Raw genomic sequence first — 24,320 nt, forward strand, 5'->3', positions numbered from 1 at the left:
TATTTTGCTGGTTCCTCTGATGTATGCGAATGACTTATGTTCTCCTTGTGCCATAGCAGCCGGTTGGTGATAGTAGCAGGTCAGGGGGATCGTTTTGAGATGATAAATGATATTTTACAGGTTGGGTTGGCACATGTCTGGGGCAAGCTTTTGTTGTGAGGGTAAACTATTGACACCTATAAAGACAAATACTGGTGTTGGAAAAATCTAAACTGGGTATGACAAGGGTAAGGTCAAGGTTGTTTTTGTGTGTGCTCCTTAAACACAGATACTGAGAAATGAGGAGGTCATAAATCACTGCTGAATATGTCAGTAATTACAAGCAGTTGTTTTTGTTACATGGAGTGAAATGTTTGAAGTTCGATGCCGTCCCAGTCCACGTCAGCTTAAATACTGTTAATGTTTTAAGCTTTGAGAGGAGAGGTTTTCACCAAGTGCAACATGTGTAATAAAGCACGTTTTAAATATGTTTTGTGAAAGCATGGGCATATCCATTAGTGTCACTGTGTGTTGCTGTTTGTGTTTCATGTGTTTGTTTATATAAGTAAACTTATGCGTTGGCAAGTTAGACAAGGCAGCTTTATTTGTATTGCACATTTCGTACTACAGGGCAATTCACAGTGCTTAACAGAGCAATGAAATATAAAACATAATAATAGTTGCATATTTGCAATAAAAGAGTAAAGACATAAGATATAAAAGGTAACATTAATTGCTAAATGATTTATAATTTTAAAACAAAAATTATTGAAAATAGCAAAAGTGCAGACCGGAGGTTGTACTGATTTAGGCACAAAATTGAAATTGAGGAAACAGTGAAACCACTAATAACACCAACACCAAAACAGCTACAATGTAGAAACAGGGTTCTTGCAGATCCTTCAAAAGTCTTCAAAGGCAATAAGGCATTGAATTCATTAATCTAAAAAGTAGGGCAGTAATTTGTATTAAAATGTCTTAAATAAATATTTCAAAAGTCTTAAAAATGCATGTAAAATAGGATTTATTTATTTATTTTATTATGTCGCCTAGTAAAAATTCAAAATAAATGATAACATCTGAGTGGCCTTTAAAAAGTCTTAAATCTAACCTGCCTTAAGCTGTAGGAATCCTGAGTAAGTAAGTAAGTTCAAACGAACAAACAGACAGACAGACAGCAGCTATGGTAGCACATCTTTTGCAAAAACATCAAAAAACAAAATACATAAATCAGGTTTTAAAATTACACACATAATGCATGACATATAATAATAAAGTGGTCCTATAGGTTTGTGGTGTATTTGTTATTCTTCAAATAGTGGATGTCACGAAACGTCTGTGCCTTCATCTTCTGTTGCCCCCTTTACTGTCAGAGTATACACAGTTGCAGTTATTTAGGTCCAAAGAAAAACTACTGGGGACCACTGGGATTCAGCCATATTCATGTGAACTATAAACGGGAATGGTTAAAGTGCTTTTCTTGACCTTGTTTCCTTTATAGCACAATTTACTGTTTGGCTAAAAAGGAAGTTGGCAGCTCAGTAATAGGCTGCCATCCTTTCAGCTCAGTATTGGTGTTTTTTTTCTTCTTTCTTTCTCTCTCTTCCTCTCACTCGACATTGTACATTGTGTTGCCTCTCAGTATTGACAGCAGATGTGGTGGGGAATCAGACTGGAGGGAAGTCTCAAGGATTTCAAGAGCACATATTGTTAACATGGCTATAATTGCTAAAAATAGTCCTCTGAGACTGGATTGTGACTTTTTTTTCCCACTACAGTATTCTATATTGTACAAATATACCATGATTTTGCGTTCACTTTGGTGAAATCAAAGAGAATATTTTGGCCAAGATAAGAGCTGAACATCTGTGCTGGATGTAGCTGTGACAAATAACATCATGCTTTTGAATTGACTTTGGGTGAATGTTACACTCCTTGCAACACAGGCTGCCAACATATACTGTAGCCGTTCTGTTTTGCGACATCTTCTCGAACCAAAAAGATATGCTAACTAGCATTTGAATGAATCTCTCATCGGTAAATTGCGTTATTCAACATACATTTATTCTGTGCAGTGTAAGGCTGATACTAACAACTATTTTTAGCATTGTTTCATCTGTTGATTATCATTTAATACAAATGTAACAAAACCAAATATTCACAGTGGGATAATACCATGATAAAAACTCCATAATACAAAATAGAAAGATGTATACTTAATAAAATGGTATTCTTGGGCTCTGCCATGTTTACTAACCTCTGAAATCTATAGTTTTCTACCACAGAAAGCAATTCTTTTTTTTAATGTATTTACCAATGAATCTTGTTATTTCTTTAGTCTTCAGACTGTTATGGGGTAGTGTTGCTCTATTTGCTTTTTTTTTTTGGAGTCTTTTGGCCCAGCTGAAGTGTTTCCTCACTGTAGGTTGTTGTGGTTGTGATCATTTTTGGGTGGTGATTTGCCAAATGCCTTTTCATTTTTGATGTTCTGACCATCATCTGGTCAGAACATCAAAATATACATATCTCAATATTATCACTTTGATTTGTGCTTTTTTGCCATTGTCATTTCTTTGGACAACCAAACTTAACTTCTTGCATCTGCAATCTTAAGTTCAAATTCTTTATTTCATTGTTTGCTGCCACTTTTATCTACTTTATTTGCCATTTTCTTATCTGAGCATATTCGTTAAGATTTATCAGTGCAAGCAATTATAGCAAGCAAAGAATGAGAGGAATCTGTCTTCCTGACTAGTATCATTGCACTCTCTGCCATTTTAAACAAAGACAATACAGTTTTTGACAAGGAGAGATAGTAGAGCGCAGCCACACTAGTGTAAGAACCATGTAATATCAGAGTAGATTTCAACAGTCCAATGATGGTATCGAGACACTTTTTATTATGATTTCCTGAAATTTGATATATCACACATCCATATTGTTTAGTTAATAAAATGTCAGAATATTGTCCCCATTACAGTTTTTCAAAGGACTAAGTGTCATCCCTAAATTCTTGTTGGATTTAACAAGACTGAGGAGATGGCCACCATTGGGCATGTGCAGTATTCATATTCATATTCACTTTTGCTTGTATTTTTGTACCTATGATTTCAGATTTTAATGTTCATTATTAACCATTACTTGTCTTTTGTGTCCTAATTTAAATTTGTGTAAGTTTTTTTTTTCCCTATCGAGTATGCACCATTGGCACTGGCAGAGTTGCAATTTTGTCATGCTTTTGCATAATATCAATAAAGTTCTTGACTCTCTTGAAAAAGACAATCAAGTTACAATTACATAAACATGAGAAAAGCAGCAAATCTTCATGTTCAAGATGCTGTGACCTGAGAATATTTGGCATTTTTGCTTTAACAATTATCTTAATGGGTGGTTAATATATTTCTGCCGATAAAACAAATCATCTAATTGCTTCTGCACATAAACAGTAAATGCATTAAGCAGAGGACATTGAAGACTCATTGAGAAGTATCATGTCATCACCTCGGTAACAATCTACACCTTAGTGTGACTTTACTTGTCACATGGTGGGAATCTGGTTTTATATTTAAATACAGAATTTATATAATTTTCTGCACAATAGTTCTGTGTATCTTAAGACGAAAGAGAGACAGACAGAAAGGGGTTAATGTTTTTTTTGGATCTACTGTAATCTACTATTGCTTCTATAGTGTGTCCATATGAGTATGTGAACTGTGACAGTGTGTGTTCGAGTAGTGGGACGGTCTGGCTGGTCTAACTCTAGCGCATTGCTGTGAACTATGTATGGAGCCAGTAAGGAGTGGGCGGGTGAGGGAGAGGGAGAGAGACAGAGGGAGAGAGGAATAGTGAATGTAGTTAGGAGAGAGAGCAGGGACTGTTGCTGATAAGGAAAGGGAGAGAAGCCAGGTGAGTGAGAGGGAGCAAAGACACAGTGAGAGTTGGAAAGAGTTGGAAATGGATTGAGAGAGAGAGAGAGAAAGAGAGAGAGAGAGAGAGAGAGGGAGGGAGGGTGAGAGAGCAGCTGCAGGAGAGACTGAAGGCTCAAATGTGGACAAGTGTACCTCGGTCGCCCTGGCTCTGAACTGTCAGTGTGGAAGCAGAGCGGCCGTCTGTATCTAACAACCATGAAGCACTCTCACAGAACGGACTACAAGCTGATGAGTGAGTAGAGGAAGTGTGAGTTACAGTATGGCTGCGAGGAAGTTAAATTGTAACATGTTGTCTGGTGTGGTCAGCACTCAGTTATTATACATATGAGACATCAAGGTGACTTAGTTAATGAAAAAGGAGCACTTAAATCAGTTGTTTATGTGGTAATTAGTGAATATGATTATGATATGTGACCAGCTGGTTGTTTGATGATACATTAAGAGGGATTAAGAATGTTTTTTATCATGACTCAGATCTGTAGTGTTGGTTTTTGTGATGCCTTTTGGTGATAGATTTTGCTTAGTGCCTTAATTTTCATTGTTGGCCATTTTGAAAATCCTGCTTTGAGAACTATGTAGTTGTTGCATGTTACCTTCTCTGTTTTTGCTGTCTAAATTGTGCCAAATGCAGGCTCACAGATTTAATGTGCATCTTAACTGTCTTGGATTCTTGATCATTTGTTTGAATTCTTTAAGTGCCATTTGTCCTCTTAAAGTCTGTTTCTGGTGTCTTTAATGTGACTTTTACTTCTCACATGTCACTGTTATCTCCAATTCGTGGAAAAGGTTTTAATGTTGCTGTTATCACTTCCAAAAAAAGCACATAACTAACAAAGTGTGACTCTGGTTTCTTTTAAAGAAAGGGTTAGCTGGTTTGTAATGTCTTTGTTACCTTATTTTTTGTTACCAAATCAGAATAAGGTTTATTGCCAAGTAGGATATTATGGTTTTATAAGGACCCCCCTTAGCTGATACATAATATAAGCTACTCTTCCTGGAGTCACAAAAAACATAGAAGATCTAACACTTACATACGAAACAACCAATTGATTTTAAAATCAGAAAATTGTAACATTTTTCTTTATTTCTTATTGATTTTCAACATATTATGCATTAACATTCATACTCTTATTCAACTCTTTAAAGTACATATGAATATACACTAAATTCATAAAGACTGAATGTTCATAAAGTGAAATCTCAACAACATATTCTTGTACATAAAAAAGAGAAAGGGAAAAAAAGGAGTTTGCCTCTGTGTTTAATGCAAACAATAAACATTTCAGGAGGAAATAAAAAATTAAGGCAAAGAACTGCAGTAAACAAGAAAATAAGTGTAGAGTAGAAAAATAATACTTAAAATGTGAAAAATATACCAAAATATACTTGAAAAATATTCACACTAAAACTTTTTTAATATGAAGGACCAGTACAGTTTTGTGCTGAATGTTTAAAAGTATTGATTGGCGGATGTGCAAAACTTGTGTATTTGCAATGTACAGAGATAATTGTCCAAGATGTGCATGATGTCAGAGGAGAGGGGTGAGGTGTCTGTGGGTAGGAGTCTGCATCAGTAAGTGCTCTGGAAGTGCTCTGTTGTAGAGCTTATATGGGAAGAAACTGTTTTTGTTTTTTGTGGCGTGACGTTCTGGTTCTGATGACTGTTATGTTTTATTTTGCATATGGAATTGCAAGATTGAGGATGTTTTGCTTGCAGTGCACATCACGTGCCTTGGAGGTTACACCCGGGCCACACTGCATGCATGAGCAGTGTGTTTACATAAGCAGTGTTTGTTGATGCAACGTTGCTGCAGAGTTGCCTACTGTCATAACTACTGTATTGCCACAACTAAAATCACTTATTCCACTCATTTGCAAACTACTGCATTATCAACAACACAGATCTGCAAATGTTTTAGTAAAACAGTAAAACGCCTTGTGTCAACAGCTAAAGGGATTCTGTTGACAGAAACGTTGTCAGAGGGCTTTTAGAGAAAAAACAGATACATTTATAGAAAACAGATACATTTATATTTCCCTCATGTCTGTGATAGATAAAGTCATTGAAACTGTTGTAAAAGATTGTATGGAGTCAATGTAATTATTAAAATACCATTTTTCACTGTCTGTTTTTGCTGGAAACCTCACGCTTCATGCGGGAAAAAAATCAGCGGGACTCTAGATGTGCTGCTGCTCAGCTACCAGTGTGCCTGCTTTAACCTGGTAACACTGGCCCCGAAAAACAAAAACAAAAAAAAAACAAGCTCTGCAACGCAGAATTTTTGATTTTTTGTAAAAAAGAGAAACATGAATTCAGAATGTGTATGAATCTCTTTATCTGTTTAATAAAGAAAATGGGTTTTTGAATATTACCTTTTGTTGACACCACATTTCCCACCAACTCACTGTTATACCATGCACCCTGTATAAACTACAGGGGGCACTAACTTTGAAATTCATTTCTAAACTTTGGCATTTTATTTCCTCCTCCAAGGAGGTTATTTTTTCGGTGTGTTTTTTTGGGTTTTTTTTTTTTGTTTGTTAACAAGATAATCGGAAAATTACCAATTTTCATGATACTTTGCACAAGTGTGTTGCATAGGCCAAGGAAGAGCCCTTTAAACTTTGGAGCAGATCTAAATCATCACATTTTTTTCCCCTTGCACTAACATTGTGAGATAGGGCATTTGACCTTGGTGGAGGTCTGCACTCTCTAACTGCCCTTCTAGTTTAAATATGCAATGAATGATGCAGCAGTTTGGCATACATATGTGAGGAAGTGTCATACACTGTGACCCCTTCATACCAGAAACCTGACAGTGTGACAGTCAAGAATTTCAGGGTCTCTGGGTGACTTCACACTGAATTGACCTTAAGAATGAATGTCACACGTGGCTGTGGATATGTTTTGTCTCTGGTGTAACAGTAATACACCTTACAGTCAAAAACAAAGCCGACATTACCCTGGTATTGTGTCTGATTTGTGTCAAGTCACTGTGAAGTTAAACAGAGACACTGAACAGTTGGCAAAGATCTTTTTTGCAAAGCGTGTTTGCCAGTGCAGATTAAATGGGCCTCATTCACAGTTTAGTTTGACCCGATACCTCTCATATGAAGAGAAGAGTGTAAAGCAAATATTTTGGACTACATGTTTCTTTAAATTTAAATTCAAATTTACCTTCACATGACTCAATTATGTGACTTACTCAATGTTCTTACTCAACCTTTGGATTCATAGAAAGGAGCCTTTGTTAAATTTTCTTATCTATATCATGTTTTTGTCCTCCCCTCCAATAAAGAGAGCTCAGAAGAATCTAAATGTTATATTTATGTCTGCACGTGGTTTGGTTTACACATTTGATCCAAGAGGGAAACTCCCTGAGATAACTGTGTTGTCATCAGTCAGACGGATCAATGTTTATTGCTTCTGTTCTGTGTATTTGGCTGCGTCTGTGTATTATGACTCCTTACACTATTTATTTTTGTGTGTTTATGTTTGCTGCTGCTGTGCGTGTGTCAGTTTGTTTGCTAGCGCTTGTTGATTTTTAGTTGTACAAGTGTGTTTATGACCATGTAGAGTAACTGCCTGGTGCCGCTGTTTGGCTGGAGATATTAATTATATAATAATCTGCTATATTTTAATAAATAGATATTTGAAAGGGATATTTTTGATATCTCCTGACATCAAAATACACTGTGTTCCAGAGTTACACGTGTGGTGATGCAACACTACAATAGATCAGGTTTCAGATCTTGTGGTGTAAGACAGTTTCATCTTCCAAACAAAATCAGATTGTTGATTTTAAGAAAAGAAATTATCTTGCATATTTGATTGAATTTATGAGGTTAAAGGTTAATTTGTGAACAGTATTTTCACTCTGTTTGCTGTTCGTGCTGCACCTGTTTGGGTGCCCTACATACTCCAGTGTGAAGTTGTCATCAGTTCTAAACGTGGTTGTGAGAACAGTGTGTGCATGTGTGAACTTGGCCAGCAAACAAATACAACAGAGTCTGTGTTCAAGGTTCATCTCCTTTGGTTGGTGTACATTTGATTTACTGAATGAACAAAACATCTCAGGACAGTGATGAAAGGTTTCACCTGTTTCTTTTTATATTGATTTTCCAGTCATACAGTACTGGCCATGAGTCAGTTATTGGCTGACTGAGGGGTCATTTATACTCCCCTTATGTGCAAAAATAGATCCGTTCATTTCAAACATTGTAAACACTACTGCCAACATACCTCCATGCATGCTCTATGGTGACGTAGATACATCCATTAGATGGCACTAGGGGGCAACTAGAAATCTACTACATTTTGATATGAGATGTACAATATGATATGGTATGAAACAGTACAGTGTAGTACGATACAAAATGATACAATGCGATACAAGTTTATAGATTGTAAATTACTCTTTTTGCGTCCTCAGACAGCTCCGCTTAAGACACACATTGTTTACACACAAATTAAACATACAGTTACACAAGCAGCACATACCCATAAAAACACATCAAACAGTCGTGACCATCAAATATGAGTTGGTTGGCACATTGGTTGGCACATGTGCTAACCAATTGTAAAATGAACAGTTACACCTTTAACTGAATTTTGAAAGATTAAAATTGATTTAAAAAAAATTGAAAAATTTTGTTTCTATTGTGAGTTAATTATTATTATTTTGGATGATCAATGGCAAATATAATTAGACTTTCCTACTGATAAATTGCTTAAAAATGTTTGCTTTTAAGTATGAACAGATCGTCTGGAATGTTCCTGCTTTCTGGTTCTTGTTTGAATTAAAAGTTCAAATTGTTTCTATTGTGTGCTTCATTTTTTGTGACTATAGTATTTTAACATGATTGGGCTGGTTAGCACTATTGCATGAGATGACCTTAATCACAAATCACCTAATTTTAGAAAACATTTGTGTGCACTAAAATGTATTCATGTACAGCTGAAACCTTAACCTCCTTAAAATATAACAAGAAATCTGAGAAATATGTGAAAAGTGAAAGGTGGAAAGGAAAGGTGTGTAAACCAACTGCGGATTGATGCAAAAATCAGCTCTAAATCTAAAGTTTATGTTGCTAATTTTGAAATGTATATAGAAGATTTTTGTGATCAAATTTTTGTTAATATTTGGACTGACAGATGTAGACATACCATCAGCAACACGGCAGTGAATAAACCAAAACATGTATAAGGACTAGTCATTAATGTATAACAATACAGCCACAAAAAGCACACTTCAAGTTACTATAATAAATGCAAATGTATGTGCACATATCATTCAATGTTTTTTTAGAATAGTACGTAGTCTGCACTCTTACCCCCTTGGCTCTCTTGATGGCATACTATTTGTTTAAAACAAAAATGTCAGAAAAACGGATGTTCAGCCAATCTACTCCATCCACCAACGCATATGGAAAAGCATCCATTAAACACACACTCACACACGCATGCACACCCACAGGATATTTGTATTCAGAATGCATGACAGATGAGCCAAACCCATGCATGCAAATCACAGGGAGATCATGGTCAATTAGTCCGGGTTCATGTTCTCTCAGTCTCACAGCAGGAGGGCTGCATGCTCGATATTACTCATCAGTGTTTCCCGATCTAGTGTTTATGATCTGTGAGGGGTCAGGGGCCTTTTTAATCATGGGTCCACAGCAGATTATATTAGATACACTTATCACCATTACTGGGATCCAAGATCTCGTTCCATTCAGTCTTCAGTGTTTATTTATCAGTTTGCTGTTGTCAGTACTGATAATTGTACAGTTTATGTGACGCTTTGCAGACACCAGTCAATGATATCATGAAAAACACAAGATAAAGCACATTTTTTATGTACTGATTCTAATTTGGGACTTTAGAGACTTTGAAAATGAAGGTCTTTGGCCCTTTTTAAGGAGAACCATTAAGAAATCATGCATATACCACAGTTTTTGTCTTTATTGCCAGTATGTTAAGGTTGGATTTTGTTCTATTTTCTGTATCAATGTAGACTTGCTTTTAATTAATTCTTCAGAACCTCTTAAGACCTTTTTGTCACTGTCAGGTCTGAGAGCTTTTCTGCTGGTGCATGGCCCAGTTTAAAGGATGAATAAATGAATGATGGATAGTCATGAAATTCATATCACTAATTTGAGAGTGTCTCCATTTCCACTTCAAAAGGTTAGCGAGTAAAAAAACGCTCTGGGGTAGAGATTAGGAGATATTGCTCATAATATGCTTGAGAGATGGAAGATTTGATTTTTTCAAACTGTCCTAAAATCTTATTTACATATATTTTAATACAATGTACTTATATTTTGTTATACTGTTTTTTAATGCATTGCAATAGTTTCACACCAGTTTCAGTAAAAGTGGCAGTGTTTTATGGAAAGTAAACACAAAACTTCAGGTTATATTTATGGCCTTATACATACATGTGCCATAGAATAGGAAGAGAGGAGCTGACCGATGACAAATGTAAACCAGATCAGAGTTCACATTTTGACTACATAGTGTGATTTGTACCACATTTTTCTTCATTTTTCGATTGTTTTACAAGTTGCAGCTGTTTCTACATAATTTCAAAACACTCGTAAGAAATGCTTCAGTAACTGTGATCTTTTTCTCCACTGTGTGACTTAATTCACAGGCCATATATTCTACTGACATCAGACTTTCTGATACACATTTCCATTTTTTTTCCAAATAGTTTTTATTCTGTTTCATTAAATGCAAATACTTCTTTGAAAAATGCTCTCCGGGTCTGGACTCTGTAAATGCACCATATTTCAAAACCTGTAGTCTGTCTCTGTGTAGGACATTTAAAGGATTTAGTGGATTACTCTGTCTCTAACTGTGATAGATAGCTCACACCTGCTGCAGAGTGTAAACTACAAAATTTCCACTTATGCTACTTATCCTTTCCTTCCCTCCTCCTTATCTTATCTCGGCCTTCTTTTCCCATCTCTCCCCTGCTCTCACTCTTCCCCTCTCACTGTTTCGCTGTCTTTGTTTTCACAGATTTTTTTTCTCTGTGCAAACAACCTCCAGTTTTTCAAGTAAAATTTTTTATTTCTTTCTTCTTCCTTTCCTTTTTACCATGCTTTCAGCTGTCTCTTATGCTCAGTCTGTCTATATGTTCTTACCCCCCCCACCACGACAAACACACGCTGAGAGTTCATTACAGAAGCCTCAAGGCCGGATCCACAAATCAAACTGTGTAAATAAGCAAGTTTTGCTCCTGCAGAGCAGTCGCTGCGGTTTCCATGGCTACCTGTTGCACATCTCAAGGGTTACCAAGGACAACCTTTAAGTGTGTGTCTGCATATGTGTATGCATACACTATTTTGTAGGCGTGTGGTTACAGGAGGAGATGGTTTCTACATGCATGATAACAATGACCAAATAGTCTATTTCCTGTTGTTCAGCCTATTTGATGAACATCGTCTTACGTTCATGGTGACGTATTAACACATTTTATTTGCACACTAATCTGCTAAACTGACTATCATGCCATACAGTGCAGATAACATGGTGACAGTATGAGCGGCTTTATTCACATGCATCTAGAATAACTTTACAGCTTATGACGAAAATATGCTACAGTGCTCTTTAGGGGTGTGAATATTGGAACTTTACGACTGATTTTGATTTTTTTAGTGTACAATTAAAATCAAAATTCATAATTGTTTCTTTGTGTTCTAAGCCATATGTTGTTTACTTTTTTTTAAAAAATGACATTGAAAATGTGGTAATTTATCTAATGTGTGGACTGTGAACTAATGTGGAAAAAGAAATCTAGGTTTGGTGGCTGTACTATTTGGGAACCACTGCCTTATATTGTTTGAGATAAAACAAAACAAAGAGGAGGCGAAGTGCTATGCTGTGTTATTAATATTATGTGTCCAGCGGTGAAGAGTAGCCTCTCTGCTGCACTGTTAGCTGCAGAGAAAGCCAAGATGCTGAGTGGATACAGAGTTTTTGTGGTGAAACAGATTTAGGATTGAGTTATTTTTCTTCACCACAGAGTTGGTTTAAGTTGTTTTTTGCTGCAGTGTGTTGGTCAGTCGGTCTTGTTTGTTAACATTTCAGGTGATAGTAAATTCAAACATGATTGGAACTGCTGCCTGGCTGTGCGAGCTGTTGACTGCCCAAGTTTCACTTTTTTCTTACGTCAACGTCACTTTATGAACTAATATTTAGAAAGTTCATTTTGACATCTACGAATCAATACACAATCAGCCGAGTCCACCTTTCAGTGCATCTAAGAATCTTTTTTTTTTTCCCCTCACCCCTAATGCACTTTCTTGTCCTTATTTATACTACAAATAACTGCTAACATGCTGATGTTGGAATTGATGCTGTCAGGTGTCAAGGTGCAGTGTCATGGTTCAGGAGTGAACAGTCAGCAGCACTCAGTACTGGAAATCTCACACCAATAGTCCCTACCTCAGGTGAGGGGACTTTCTGGGGGGCAGAATTGTCCCAGTTACTAAAAAAGTTATGCACATTTGTGTGTCGAAAATGCAGGGAGTCTTTCAAATGATTTCTGGAAAAGCTCTTGCAGTGGAAAAGGCCTGTTAGTTTATGTGGCATTCATCCAGACAATGTACAGTATGTCTACCTGGCAGCTCCAGCACCAGTGTAGAAACTGTCCATTAGTCCTTTGTTAGCAGAGATGAGGAGGGGTTTGCATATGTGTGTGTAAACACACAGACTAATGGACCTAACTGAAATCCAAACACAGGAACTGGCGAGTGATCAATGCTGTTTACTTCTTGAGGGTGAAGTGTGCAGGATTTTCTTGGCTGCTCGACGGGTAGAGACTATGTGGTATGCAGGGACTGATGGATTGGGAGACTTGAGAGATTCAGGTTAATCCTGAAAAAAGAGATGCACATTTCACTGCCGCTTAAAATTTTTATTATGGAGGGGAAACATCAAAGAAGATAATGTCTCATTTTTAGTCCCTCTTTTTAGTCCCTCCTTTCTCTGATTTCTATTTTTCTTCCAATTCTTGAGCAACAGGGGGTCTCTACTTTCCCCGTGTACTTGCTACTAGGCAAATGATTCTCCAGTCTTTCTGTCTATTAACCATTTTCTCTCTCACTCAGGATCAGAAGGTTTGGTTCACTTTCTTCCTCTGTCTCTTTTGCTCCAGAGCGTCAGCTGGCCAACAGTATGACCAGCAGCGGCTCTCTTCCTCCCAGTGTCAGCGGGATCAGTAAGGAGCTGGCAGAGGTGCGCCACCTTGTTCAGTTTCCTGAGGAGATCGCCTGCATTCTCACTGAGCAAGAGCAGCAGCTTTACCAACGGGTGGGAGGACACACACGCAAACACACATCTGAAGAATATTTATTTTTCTTTCTATTAAACTACTGAATAGATATTGGATGGAAAAAAATATGAGAATTTTAATTCACTTGTCCGTTTTGCCCTGAAGGTCTTTCCTTTGGACTACCTCTGTTTCCTCACTCGAGACTTGGGCAGTCCCGAGTGTCAAACCAAACGCCACCCGAACCTCAAGGCCTCACTATCAGCACCCGCCATGCCTACCCAGAGTGCTCAGCGAAGTAACGCTGTGGAAGACCTGGTGGCGCGCTTCAATGAGGTGAGGAGTCTGCTTATATGAAATGTGTGTGTGTTCAGGATTATCATAATTTATTTTTCTGTTTCATTTTTCTCTCTTACACAAACACATTTGATTATCAAAATGGTTGCAGAAAAATAATTTTCAGACAACGGACTCATTTTTATTCCTCTATGTCAGTGATTATTATGGTTGGATTGTCCATCCGTCTGTTTCATTCTAATAAACAGGATATTTCAAGAGCACCTTGAGGAATTTCTTCAATTTTAGCAAAAATGTTCACTTGGACTCAATGATGAATTGCTCAGATTTTGGTGGTCATAGATCAAAGGTCAAGGTCACTGTGAGTTGTCTTTCTCAATCTTGTGTACACAATATCTCAAGAACAACTTTAGGGAATTTTTTTTTAAATTTTGCACACTTGGACTCAAGAATACTGATTAGAATTTGGTGATCGAAGGTCAATTCTACTTTCAGCTTTAATTTAAACCTAACAGCCTCATGAATTTCCCTTTTTTGTTCATAACCAGTAAAGGTTTGTAAGGCTGTGATTCAACCTTGCACAATCAGCTTCTATCTTACAAGCTCAGTTTTTACTACGGGGTTTAAGTTTGGATGAGATCACTATGTGGAATAGTTTAATGATCCAACTGAACAAACCCTAAAATAGATGTTATTCATGCTTAAAGAGAGTACTTCTTAAATTGGGGAAATGTAAAAAGAAAACAGTGCTCACCTTTAGTGATCTCCGCTTAGTAATGACGTCATCAGAGACAGTGAAAATGCATGCACTGCAATTTGACATGAATGTGACAGCCTGAAGGAATAGCAGACCAGTAATTTTGTTTTCCCTCAGTTGTATTTGCGTTGTGGTATTTGCCGTGAGAGTCGTACCAACTTATCAGCTCTTGACTGATGCACACGCTTGCAGTGGTGTAAGTTGGCTGACTCTTCCAGGCCTTGTGTCTTTTATGGTGAGTGACTTCGAGAATAAACAATCACAACACTGCACTGCTGAGACAGAGAATGTGAGAGAGGGAGAGACTGATTGGAAATGATGATGTCATCTTTAAGTTACATGCCTCTCACATCAGCTGGTTTTCATTTAAGTCAGCGAGAAGAGACACACACACACAAGACAATTAAATGTGCGTTGTGGCCATATATGGGCACAGTGAAACAAGAGTCAAATGACAACTGTGATTCTCCTCGTGAAGACACAGATGATTGTGAAATTGTGAAAGAAGAAGATGAGATACAATCGGAGTATTCTGTCTCAGCATTGACTATATATCATAGTTTGGATAAACTTTTCTCAGTGACTGTGGACAGTTTTATGTCAAAGGATATTATGAAGTAATTATTTATTCCAAGGTACATTACAGGGAGTTAATTTCTACTTTTATTAACACCTCCAACAAACTATTATTCCTGGGCGCCCGGTTTGCTCACCCCATGCAGTGCTTGCCATAGTGGCTGAGTTCTTGTTATAGCAGCCTGGGTATGAGTCTAGCCAAGTGCCCTTTGCTGCAGCCCCCCCTCTCTCTGTCCCTCTCTCATACCTCTTTGTCACTATCAATAAAGCATGAAAAACGTCCTCCCAAAATCCTAAAAAAAACCCCAACAAAAAACATTTTTCATCTATTTTTGTAAATTGAAAAAATATTTGGGTATTGGCCTTTTGGATCAAAAACAAGACATTTAAGATGCCACTAAGGGCTCTTAAAGTTGTGGAGTTATTTTTTGCCTCTCACTAATGATATACAAGGCATTCATATAATCTTTTTACCAGAGATTGATTTATTAATATGTGGTACCTGAGTCTTGCATTGCACTGTTTTGATTTTGTTTCTCAACCACTGATTTGAAATTTTCTTCCGAGCTGTATTTCTTTTTTTCTCACATTTTTTTTCTGTGTGTTTTGTGATTTTTAAGTGTACAGCACTTTGTAACGTTGGTTTTGATAAGTGCTATATAAATAAACTTTGTTTTTATTAGACTAAACATTTAATTGATTGATTGAGAAAATAATCTGTATGTTAATTGGAAATGAAAAAAGTCTAGTTTCAGCCCTAGTAACATTACCTTGTTCTTTATTTTTTTTCTCCACTACTTAATTCCAGTATCCTGGTGTGCACTGGAGTTCCGATTGTTGGTTTATGCCCTACCAGGTTTTGGTCTCAAATAGAAAATCTCCAAGTATGGATATTTTCAAAAATAAGCTATGTTCCAAAAAAGAGAAATTGTCTACTGGAGAACTGGACAGGATCCACTGTTTTGGAGATATTACATTATGAGCTTGGGGTCTGATTTCTTTCCTCATGCTTGACAGACAACATTTTGTAAATTTAAATGAAATTTTCCCGAAAGTATCCCCATGGTTTTGATCCTGTTCATTTTCAAGCCATGTATGGGAGTGAGAGATCACGCCATTAAAGAGGAAGGGTGAGAAGTTTGGGCCTCTTCGTGTCTGTAGTGTAGCTGGAGTATTTAGCTCTGAGAGGACGAGTGTGTGCTCTTGCGTTGACTTTGTCATAGTTCTCTGTCAACCTTGGTTATGTAATTTATGTATCAAGGAGAAACTGACCCTCATAGTTCAACCAATAACAGGCGCACAGATGGAGACAGACAGACGGACAGACAGATGGACACATACACAAACATCAAAGGGGGGATCAGTTTGTACCTCGCTCCAGTTCTGTGTGTGTGTGTGTGTGTGTTTGAAATATGTTAAGCTGCTATTGATAACACCAATGCTATGAATGTAAGGGAGGCTGTTGTTTGAGGAAACGATTTGCACGGCTTTCCTCTGTCTCGCTGTACTGTCTGTTCTTGTCTCTTGTTTGCTTTTTTCTGCTGTTCTCTGCCTTCACACGCTCTCTCTCTCACTCTCTATGTATATATAGTATCTCTTCATATCCTGTCTATTATCTCTATTACGCAACACCAAGTACACACTTTTGCTATCTGGAATATCAGTAGAGATGCCAACTCTGTAAAATGCCTTGATCTGTGGCGGATCAAAAAGCCACTTTGCAGCCGTTCAGAATGGTTTAGATGGCGACTGTAATTCAACCCAGATGCTGACATTGCTATGTCATAATGCTAGAAGTGACTGATAGCAGATTTTCACGCAAGGCATGCACATCCTGGTTCGCGTGTAGCAGGGGAGTAACAGATAAGCGACTGTAAAGCAGCAGGGCTGTTTGTCAGTAAGTCATATACAGTAGATTTTCAGCACAATTGAAGTATAATAAAGAAAGATGCTGCATCCTCGCCAGCTTCAGCAGTGATTTTCGGTTTGTGACACTCAGATAGATGGAATTTTTATCATCTGCATTTCCATTATGAAAAGTCAAAGTCCCTCTCCAGACATGTTTTAAAGTACTTTAAAATACTCTGCTATTTTTTAATATTCACTTATTTTCTTATTATTTTTTTTAACCTTTTTTTGTAAAATCTAATGAAAAAAACATCAGATTTTTTTTTTTTTTTTAACTGACAATATTTCAATACTTTTATCAGTTATTATGTTTTTTTACTTATAATTTTTTAGCTTTAGCTAGCCATAAAATGTTTTCAACGACAAGAATAAACTTTAAACCACAATTACATTTTGGTACCATTCATCTGCATTATTCAGTTTGTAGTATTTGAAGGAACAGTGATGCAACTTTTACTAAAGTTACATCTTTCCTGTTTCTTAGAATAAATAAATAAGGAATAATTTGAATAAATAAGGATGTTAACTGTCTGAGGATGGTGCATTGCATTTTCACAGTAACCCTTCTAAAACTCAACCCTCCTCATGCCCTGCTCCTGTCACACAGGAATGTATCAAGTGTTGTGCTTTCACTCATATTTCAAAAGAGAGAAATATGTGACACTTAGCAACCATAACACTATTACACAGTAAGTGAATTTGAAATTATGACAACCAGATTTTTCTGAGTGTGACAAATGTAGCATTTTTATCAAAGACCGTAGGTTACATGTTAAAGGAGTGAGTTATGTGTGTGTAGGAGCTCTTATCTAAGCTGTCTGTGTATACTCAGTGTTAAACTTTATACAGTATGTGCCTGAGGTTGATATGTGAGTATCCTCATAGCTCTTCTGTGTTAAAGTGTCTGCATTTTCTACATGAGCAGCAGGTTTTGGTTGCATGTGTTATGTATGATTTCTGTAATGACATGGGACGAAAAATACTTTTACCAGTGTTTCACAACATGAAACCAAAACTCTTCATGTGAAACTGAGTACTTTGTTACATGTTTTTCAGTGTGTGTCTGTATTTAGTCACTGTGAAGTCAGCCTGTGGTGGGCTTTACAGATCCTTACATAACCCAGTAATAGATCTCTGGGCCAGGGGGATGTTTTTACCGCCTGCAAGGGGGTTAGGGAGTTTTAGTGTGTGTGCTTTTATGTGTGTGTGTGTGTAGGTGTGTGTCTGTGTGTGTGTATGAATACATTCATGAGGCTTTAACACATAGAGACAGACACTAGAGAGCAAGAAGCAGCCAGATTGAAATCGGATATATTCCTGTATTGTGTGTGCGTGTGTGTGTGTGTGTGTGCGTGCATATGCGTGCGTGTGTGTGTCAGTCGCAGAGAATGTGAAAGGAAGCTGACCCTGATACATATCTGGTTCTTCGTCTTTTTGCGCATGCTGGAGGGCAGTTAGCACAGACACAGAGGGCAGCTGATTCATATCTTGTGCGTGCGTGCGTGCGTGCGTGCGTGCGTGCGTGCGTGCGTGCGTGGTAGTGTGTGACCAGCTGGCATGGTTCTGCACATACATTACCACTTTAGACACGGCTTGCCATACCAGACTTTAAGAGAGATAACACAAGTAAGACCACACACACAATAAAGAGTTTCATCTGACCGTCACTTGGCTCCGGACCTTGTCTCCTGTTTGCTGGGTTTTAACGCACCAAGTAAACGCCTTGTAATAACACACTAACACACTTACAAGTTGTCCTTGGCACATGAAGTTAACCTTTGTGTAGATTTTCCATTGAGAGATGTCTGCAGTTATATGTGTATATAAATATGAAAACATGCATCATAGACAGATATCTTATCACAACAGAGGGCTCCTTTTTCTTTTTTGACTAAACATATAATCACAAGTAATTTAATTCTAAAAAAATGAAAATCTAGAAATATAATACAGACTTTTGTTTGTCTGTGTTTAATGAATAGTGAAGTCTTAACTCTGCTGAGTTCTGGGGCGATAACGCTGGCCTTTAAGAGTATAAAGGTCATTCTTCAGCTATGTTATCTTGTAGAGAATTTGAAACATATTTAGAGAAATGTTTTGATACAATATTTGCAGTCAAATAACAATGGTATTGACATTTCTATTACCATGTCTTTTCCATCACAATAGACAAAGTGATGGAAATTACATTTTTTAAAGGGAAAATAATTATACTCGTTAGGTGCGAGGCAATCAAAAAACCAAAGTGTGTCCAAAATCTGGCTTAAGGACAAAGGCAATAATTGAAAAAAAAACCAAAAAAAAAAAACGTGCAGTTGAACAATCATAAATAACTTTATATCATCTTTGATGTGATAGTAAATATTAGAAATAATGCGTAAAACTCTTTATCAACAGGTGAGTTCATGGGTGACGTGGCTGGTCCTGACAGCAGGGTCCATGGAGGAGAAGAGAGAAGTTTTCTCCTACCTGGTCCATGTCGCCAAATGCTGTTGGAACATGGGAAACTACAATGGCGTTATGGAGTTCCTGGCTGGACTCAGGTGTTTAATTTATACTTACATAACTGTATGTATGTAGAGATGCATGTAATTCATTTTCTCCTTTTTCATCATCATTTTTTTGTTTTGAAAAAAAAAAAAAGGCCTGCTGAAACTCACAAAACATCCCATTCCACCAACTGATATTTGAGTTTTACTTTGTCCTCCAGGTCCCGTAAGGTGCTGAAGATGTGGCAGTTCATGGACCAGTCAGACATTGAGACCATGAGAAGCCTAAAGGACGCCATGGCTCAGCATGAGTCTTCCTCTGAGTATAGGAAGCTTGTGACCAGAGCACTCAATATCCCAGGATGCAAGGTAGGTTGTAGTTTGCTTGATTTCTTACTTATCTGACCAGAGTGATATAGTAAAAGCTATAATGGGATGTGTTTTTCTCTGTCCTGTCCCTACACCAAAGGTGGTGCCATTCTGTGGGGTTTTTCTGAAGGAGCTGAGCGACGCGTTGGATGGGACAGCAAGCATCATCAGCCTTAAACCACCTGCAGATAATCCAGAGGACTCAATAGAGGTACAATAAACATTTAGAAACGTGCAAACATATGCACATCTCATATAACTGACTCAAGCAGTAACACTCAGACATCATATAAATATATTCATCTTGCTCTGTTTATCGTCCTCTCTGTAGTTTGTGTCCGACTACAGTGGCCAGCACAACTTCATGTCGCGGTCTGGTCCAGATGGACTACACGTCCCAGACAAAGAAGCTACTGTTAGCAACATCCTCCAGATTATCAGGTACACTACATCCTTTGAAAAGGTCAACTATGGAGTGACACTGTTTGACACACAACAAGTGTGTCTCTTCTTCACTTTGCACTGTTTGTTTCTTGTGCTTGCTGTTTTGCTGTTTTGCTTCTTCTCTTCTCAGATTTTCTTTCACTTGACTCTCGTCTGATTTTCCTCTTTCTGCTCTTCAGATCTTGTAATCGTAGTTTAGAGGCAGAGGATCCTGATGAGGCGTCCACTAGTCCCTCTTCTACTGGGCCATCCCCTGCATCAAGAAACAACTCCTTCAGAGACCGCTGCCGCAATCAGTCAGTATCCCTTTTCCCCTTGTTTACGTTTTGTTTACCCCACAGATAGAGTTCCTGCATTGAGTAGCATTAGGTACAACAGAACAACTCTGGAGCTCCTGAAAAATAAGTGTCTTGCTTTAGGACACTTTAGAAGGGTGAATGTCTTCTATAACAGGATCTTAAATCCATCCAGCTGAAGGACGATCTGTGGGGAGTGTTACATAAGTTGTGAAGCTTGTGAGACACACAGTCCAGCATCAAATGGCACATAACATATGACCCAGTCCATCAAGACATCTGGACATCGTGTTCAGTTGATTGCATGCTGCATTTTTTGAAAACTATTTATTTAATTTTTCCTTTTTGAGAGAGCAAAACATTTCCAACACAGAACCTCAGAGACAAAAAAGGGGGGCACTGCAGTGGTTTTCACTGGTGTTAAACTCTGTTTCTTCATTTGGTGCTTTAAAGAATATTTCAACCCAAATATTTAATCTTTAGTAACTATACCCTGTCTCAGTTTGAATATCAGTAAAATAGACACCTTATTCCTTCATCTTAAGACAGCCTTTTACATTTTTTGATAAATAACACCTAAATCAAAAATTCCAGCATGCTATTTCTATGGCCAAGAAAAAAATAATCGATATATAGTACGATATCAGTTGGACCAACATGTTTACATGTATTTTAAAGTCCAGTTTTAGTTGAACTAAAACAATAATTTGGCCTTATCTAACGTCATGTGAATGCACTTTCATTTAAAACATCTCTCCCAATTTATTGTCTATGGAGCAGCTCCACACTTTATAACTATGACATTACAGATTAGATTTTTAGCACCCTAGTTTTTGGATTTGAGTGAGGGTTGTAAATGTTTACCAATAATTTTGGAGTGTCTTAGACCATAGGAATAACATGTTGGAAATTTAAGGCAAACTGGAGAGATTCTATTGTTTTCACTGTGAATCTTTCTCCAAAAGGTCTGTTTTCAAAATGGAGCTCTTTGTTTTGCTGTTCCTTCACAAATAATGTCTTATAGACAAAGTGAAATAAAATGGTCTGAACACTGCCATGCTGTGAATGATTGGTATGAAAAAAATGATTACTTAAACATTACGATACAGATGCAATAGTTTCCTTTGATAGGAGCATATAGTGTGTACTATATATTAAAATTATACATGGATAGTTTGCATTTACAGCAACAATTCTGAGGCTCAATGAACCAAACATTTTACTGTAAATCATAGTGTCATGGCTTTTTCCAAATTTCTTTCCCAGCATCATTGTCCTTTATAAACACCGGCACAAGATAATGGGGTTTTGAAGGAAGACATTTGCAGATTGTTATTGAGACGAGGTGATGTTCACGTAAACTCCTGTGTCACAGAGATAAAAGATAACAGGTTAGTTTCCCTTTGGGACAGGAAGGAACAGACCTCTGGTACTTTTCAGCACGCTGGTGGCAGGTAGCTAATGGCACAGGCTGGAATTTGTTGTTAGAAAACGTATTATATTTCAAGCCTGAGCTGTGGTGTTTGTCCTAAAAAGACCTGGATTATCTTCTCTGTGTTTCTGGACACTTTTCTTTGACTCTGAGTTATTATTTCACCTTAGAGCTCAAGATAACAACTCTTATTTCATTTTGGCTCAAGGTACAGTGTTCATTTGTCTGTACTGGGATGCAGATAAATATTATCCTTCTTACCCAAAGAGGTTTAAGAATTCTTTTCCCGTGTTCCTGACCTTTCCTACTTTTTGCTGTTTTTCTTTTCACTGAAATCTCTGTCCACTCTTTATTTGTCTCATGCTTCCTTTCCTCCTTCTTTGTCCCCTTCTCCCTTTCTAGCTCGCATTCATTTAGGCAAGCACCAGAGTCAAACCGTGTCTTGTAAGTGGTCATTACAGTGTCAGGAGTTTGATTATTGCAGACTAACACAAGGTTTAGGTTTCAGTTTCAGAAGCTCGTTTATTAGTCAAGGAATGTGCAATAACAAAAGCATGAAGCTTTTTTTTTGCTTGTTAAACCAATACCCACATTACAGAGCACATTTTTGTGTCTTACTGTAGATTCAGGTCATTTTTTACTTTTGACTGGGCGTCTCCTAAATAACTGCTTTACCCCATTTGCTGCAGAAATTAAATGTTGAAAATGATTTACAGAGTCTTGTGTAAATCAGTACACTAAAACTTGGAAATTCAGATATTAAATTTAGTTTAAAAACATTTTTCCTGATCCAGCACTGCATCTCTGTGACTTTGCATCTTTAGATTCATGGTGGGGGATTTGTCGGATTCAGAGGGCGACTTGTCGTCTGAGCCGGTGGTGAAAGAAGTGGAGTTTCAGGGGACTGAAGAAACACACAGAGCTTTCAGCCATGGCACTGAGCTCATTCCCTGGTAAGAAACACACACATACAGTATATACACAAACACACACACAAACACAGACACAGACACAGATGGCTCAGCAGACACTTTACTTCCAACTTTTTGTTTTTTTGTTTTTTTTTTCAGGTACGTGTTGTCTCTTCAACCAGACATTCACCAGTTTCTGCTGCAGGGGGCCACAGTCATTCACTATGACCAGGACAGCCACCTCACAGCTCGCTGTCTGCTGCGACTGCAACCTGACAACACAACACTGACCTGGGGTAAACTTTGACAGAGAGTCTCGTTATAATACACAATTCATATAATTTTCAGCAGTAAGACAGTTCACCATCATTCTTTTGAAAGGATTATGTAGAAGAAGTTAGTGCTCAGGTGAATGTGTTAAAATGAACTTGAATGACCTGCTTTGTCATCAGTACAATTTAAGATGAGTGTGTTTATATCTCAGGGAGACAAGCCCCATTTCCTCTCTCATAATTACACTTTAAACAAATGGATACCAGGCATCCATCATATTAAAAAAACTATTTCCTGTGTCATTATTATGTTTCAAACATAATTTAAATGTGTTTATCCACAGAAGGTAAGCACAATGTCTTTTGTAGCGTATACAGTTTAAGCTGGTTGTAAATGTTGCTCAATTTCCTTGTCCTTTACTTCATTTCAAACATATCGTAAATGTGCTGATTTATGGCAGGTAAGCCTCAGAGCGGAGGGGCTTCCTCCACCGATCAGCCACTGGGATTAGGACAGATGGTGGTAGCGGGACTAGCAGAGGGCCTTTTGGACCTGGCAGTGGTAAAGGTTTGTTGAAAAAAATGAAGCTATATTAATTTAGTATTTACATTGTGGAAATTTTCATCTTAAGTCTCGCATCTAATATATTGTATTTTTATTTTATTTTTCTTAATAAAATAAATAAATAATACCTTATTAAAAATATGGTCATTTAAGTCTCACAACTATCAAACTTGTATTGGCTGACAGTTGATTTATCTTGTCGGATTAGTAATCGTTTTTTTTGTTTGAATAGAATTTGACAGTCATGATTATAGTAACCATAATACTGTGTTTATTTGATTGTACAGGCGGTGTTCCTGGGTCATCAAGGAGTGGATGTTCATGCTGTATGTTTGCAGAACAAGCTGAGTCAGCTGACAGTGGAGGAGAACGGTCTCAGCCTCCTCTATGGTCTCAGTACCACCGACAACAGGTCAGTGCTTTGCCTTGAAATCCACGTTTTGAACAGCAGTACATTGTTATACTGGTACATTGGCAAAACACCTCTTTGTTTACTAAATATTTCAACTAATCTCCAGACTCCTGCACTTTGTGGCCCCAAACCACACAGCTCGGATGCTCCATAAGGGCCTGTCAGAGTTGGTGAATGCAACAAGAAAATTAAAGAAGTTTCCTGACCAAAGGCTGCAGTGGCTGAGGAGGCAGTATGTCAGCTTGTATCAGGTAAAATCTGGACAGGATGATCTTTCAATGACAATAATTTTCTAGTATTATTAAGTATTATTGATGTATCTTTAAACTTGAATTGCCATGTATCAGCTACTAAAATAAAAGCTTTTCAGGTTTATTATTTCTCTTTTCTTCCCCCATTTCTC

At 37.5% G+C, this 24,320-nt stretch overlaps 1 protein-coding gene across 3 annotated transcripts in view; it reads left to right on the forward strand.

Annotated features, from left to right (window-relative positions):
* plce1 (phospholipase C, epsilon 1) overlaps positions 1-24,320 on the forward strand; it is a 101,813-nt gene that overhangs the window by 52,224 nt on the left and 25,269 nt on the right. For all 3 annotated transcript variants that reach the window (XM_042507636.1, XM_042507635.1, XM_042507637.1), the window contains exons 8-19: positions 13,076-13,230; positions 13,358-13,525; positions 19,125-19,270; positions 19,438-19,585; positions 19,686-19,796; positions 19,917-20,026; positions 20,209-20,325; positions 22,582-22,710; positions 22,828-22,964; positions 23,402-23,508; positions 23,793-23,917; positions 24,024-24,168. In XM_042507636.1, the coding sequence (XP_042363570.1) occupies positions 13,076-13,230; positions 13,358-13,525; positions 19,125-19,270; positions 19,438-19,585; positions 19,686-19,796; positions 19,917-20,026; positions 20,209-20,325; positions 22,582-22,710; positions 22,828-22,964; positions 23,402-23,508; positions 23,793-23,917; positions 24,024-24,168 (1,598 nt within the window). The remainder of the gene's footprint in view (positions 1-13,075; positions 13,231-13,357; positions 13,526-19,124; positions 19,271-19,437; positions 19,586-19,685; positions 19,797-19,916; positions 20,027-20,208; positions 20,326-22,581; positions 22,711-22,827; positions 22,965-23,401; positions 23,509-23,792; positions 23,918-24,023; positions 24,169-24,320) is intronic.

The sequence above is a fragment of the Plectropomus leopardus genome, chromosome 19, assembly GCF_008729295.1.
Source record: "Plectropomus leopardus isolate mb chromosome 19, YSFRI_Pleo_2.0, whole genome shotgun sequence".
Lineage (NCBI taxonomy): Eukaryota > Metazoa > Chordata > Actinopteri > Perciformes > Serranidae > Plectropomus > Plectropomus leopardus.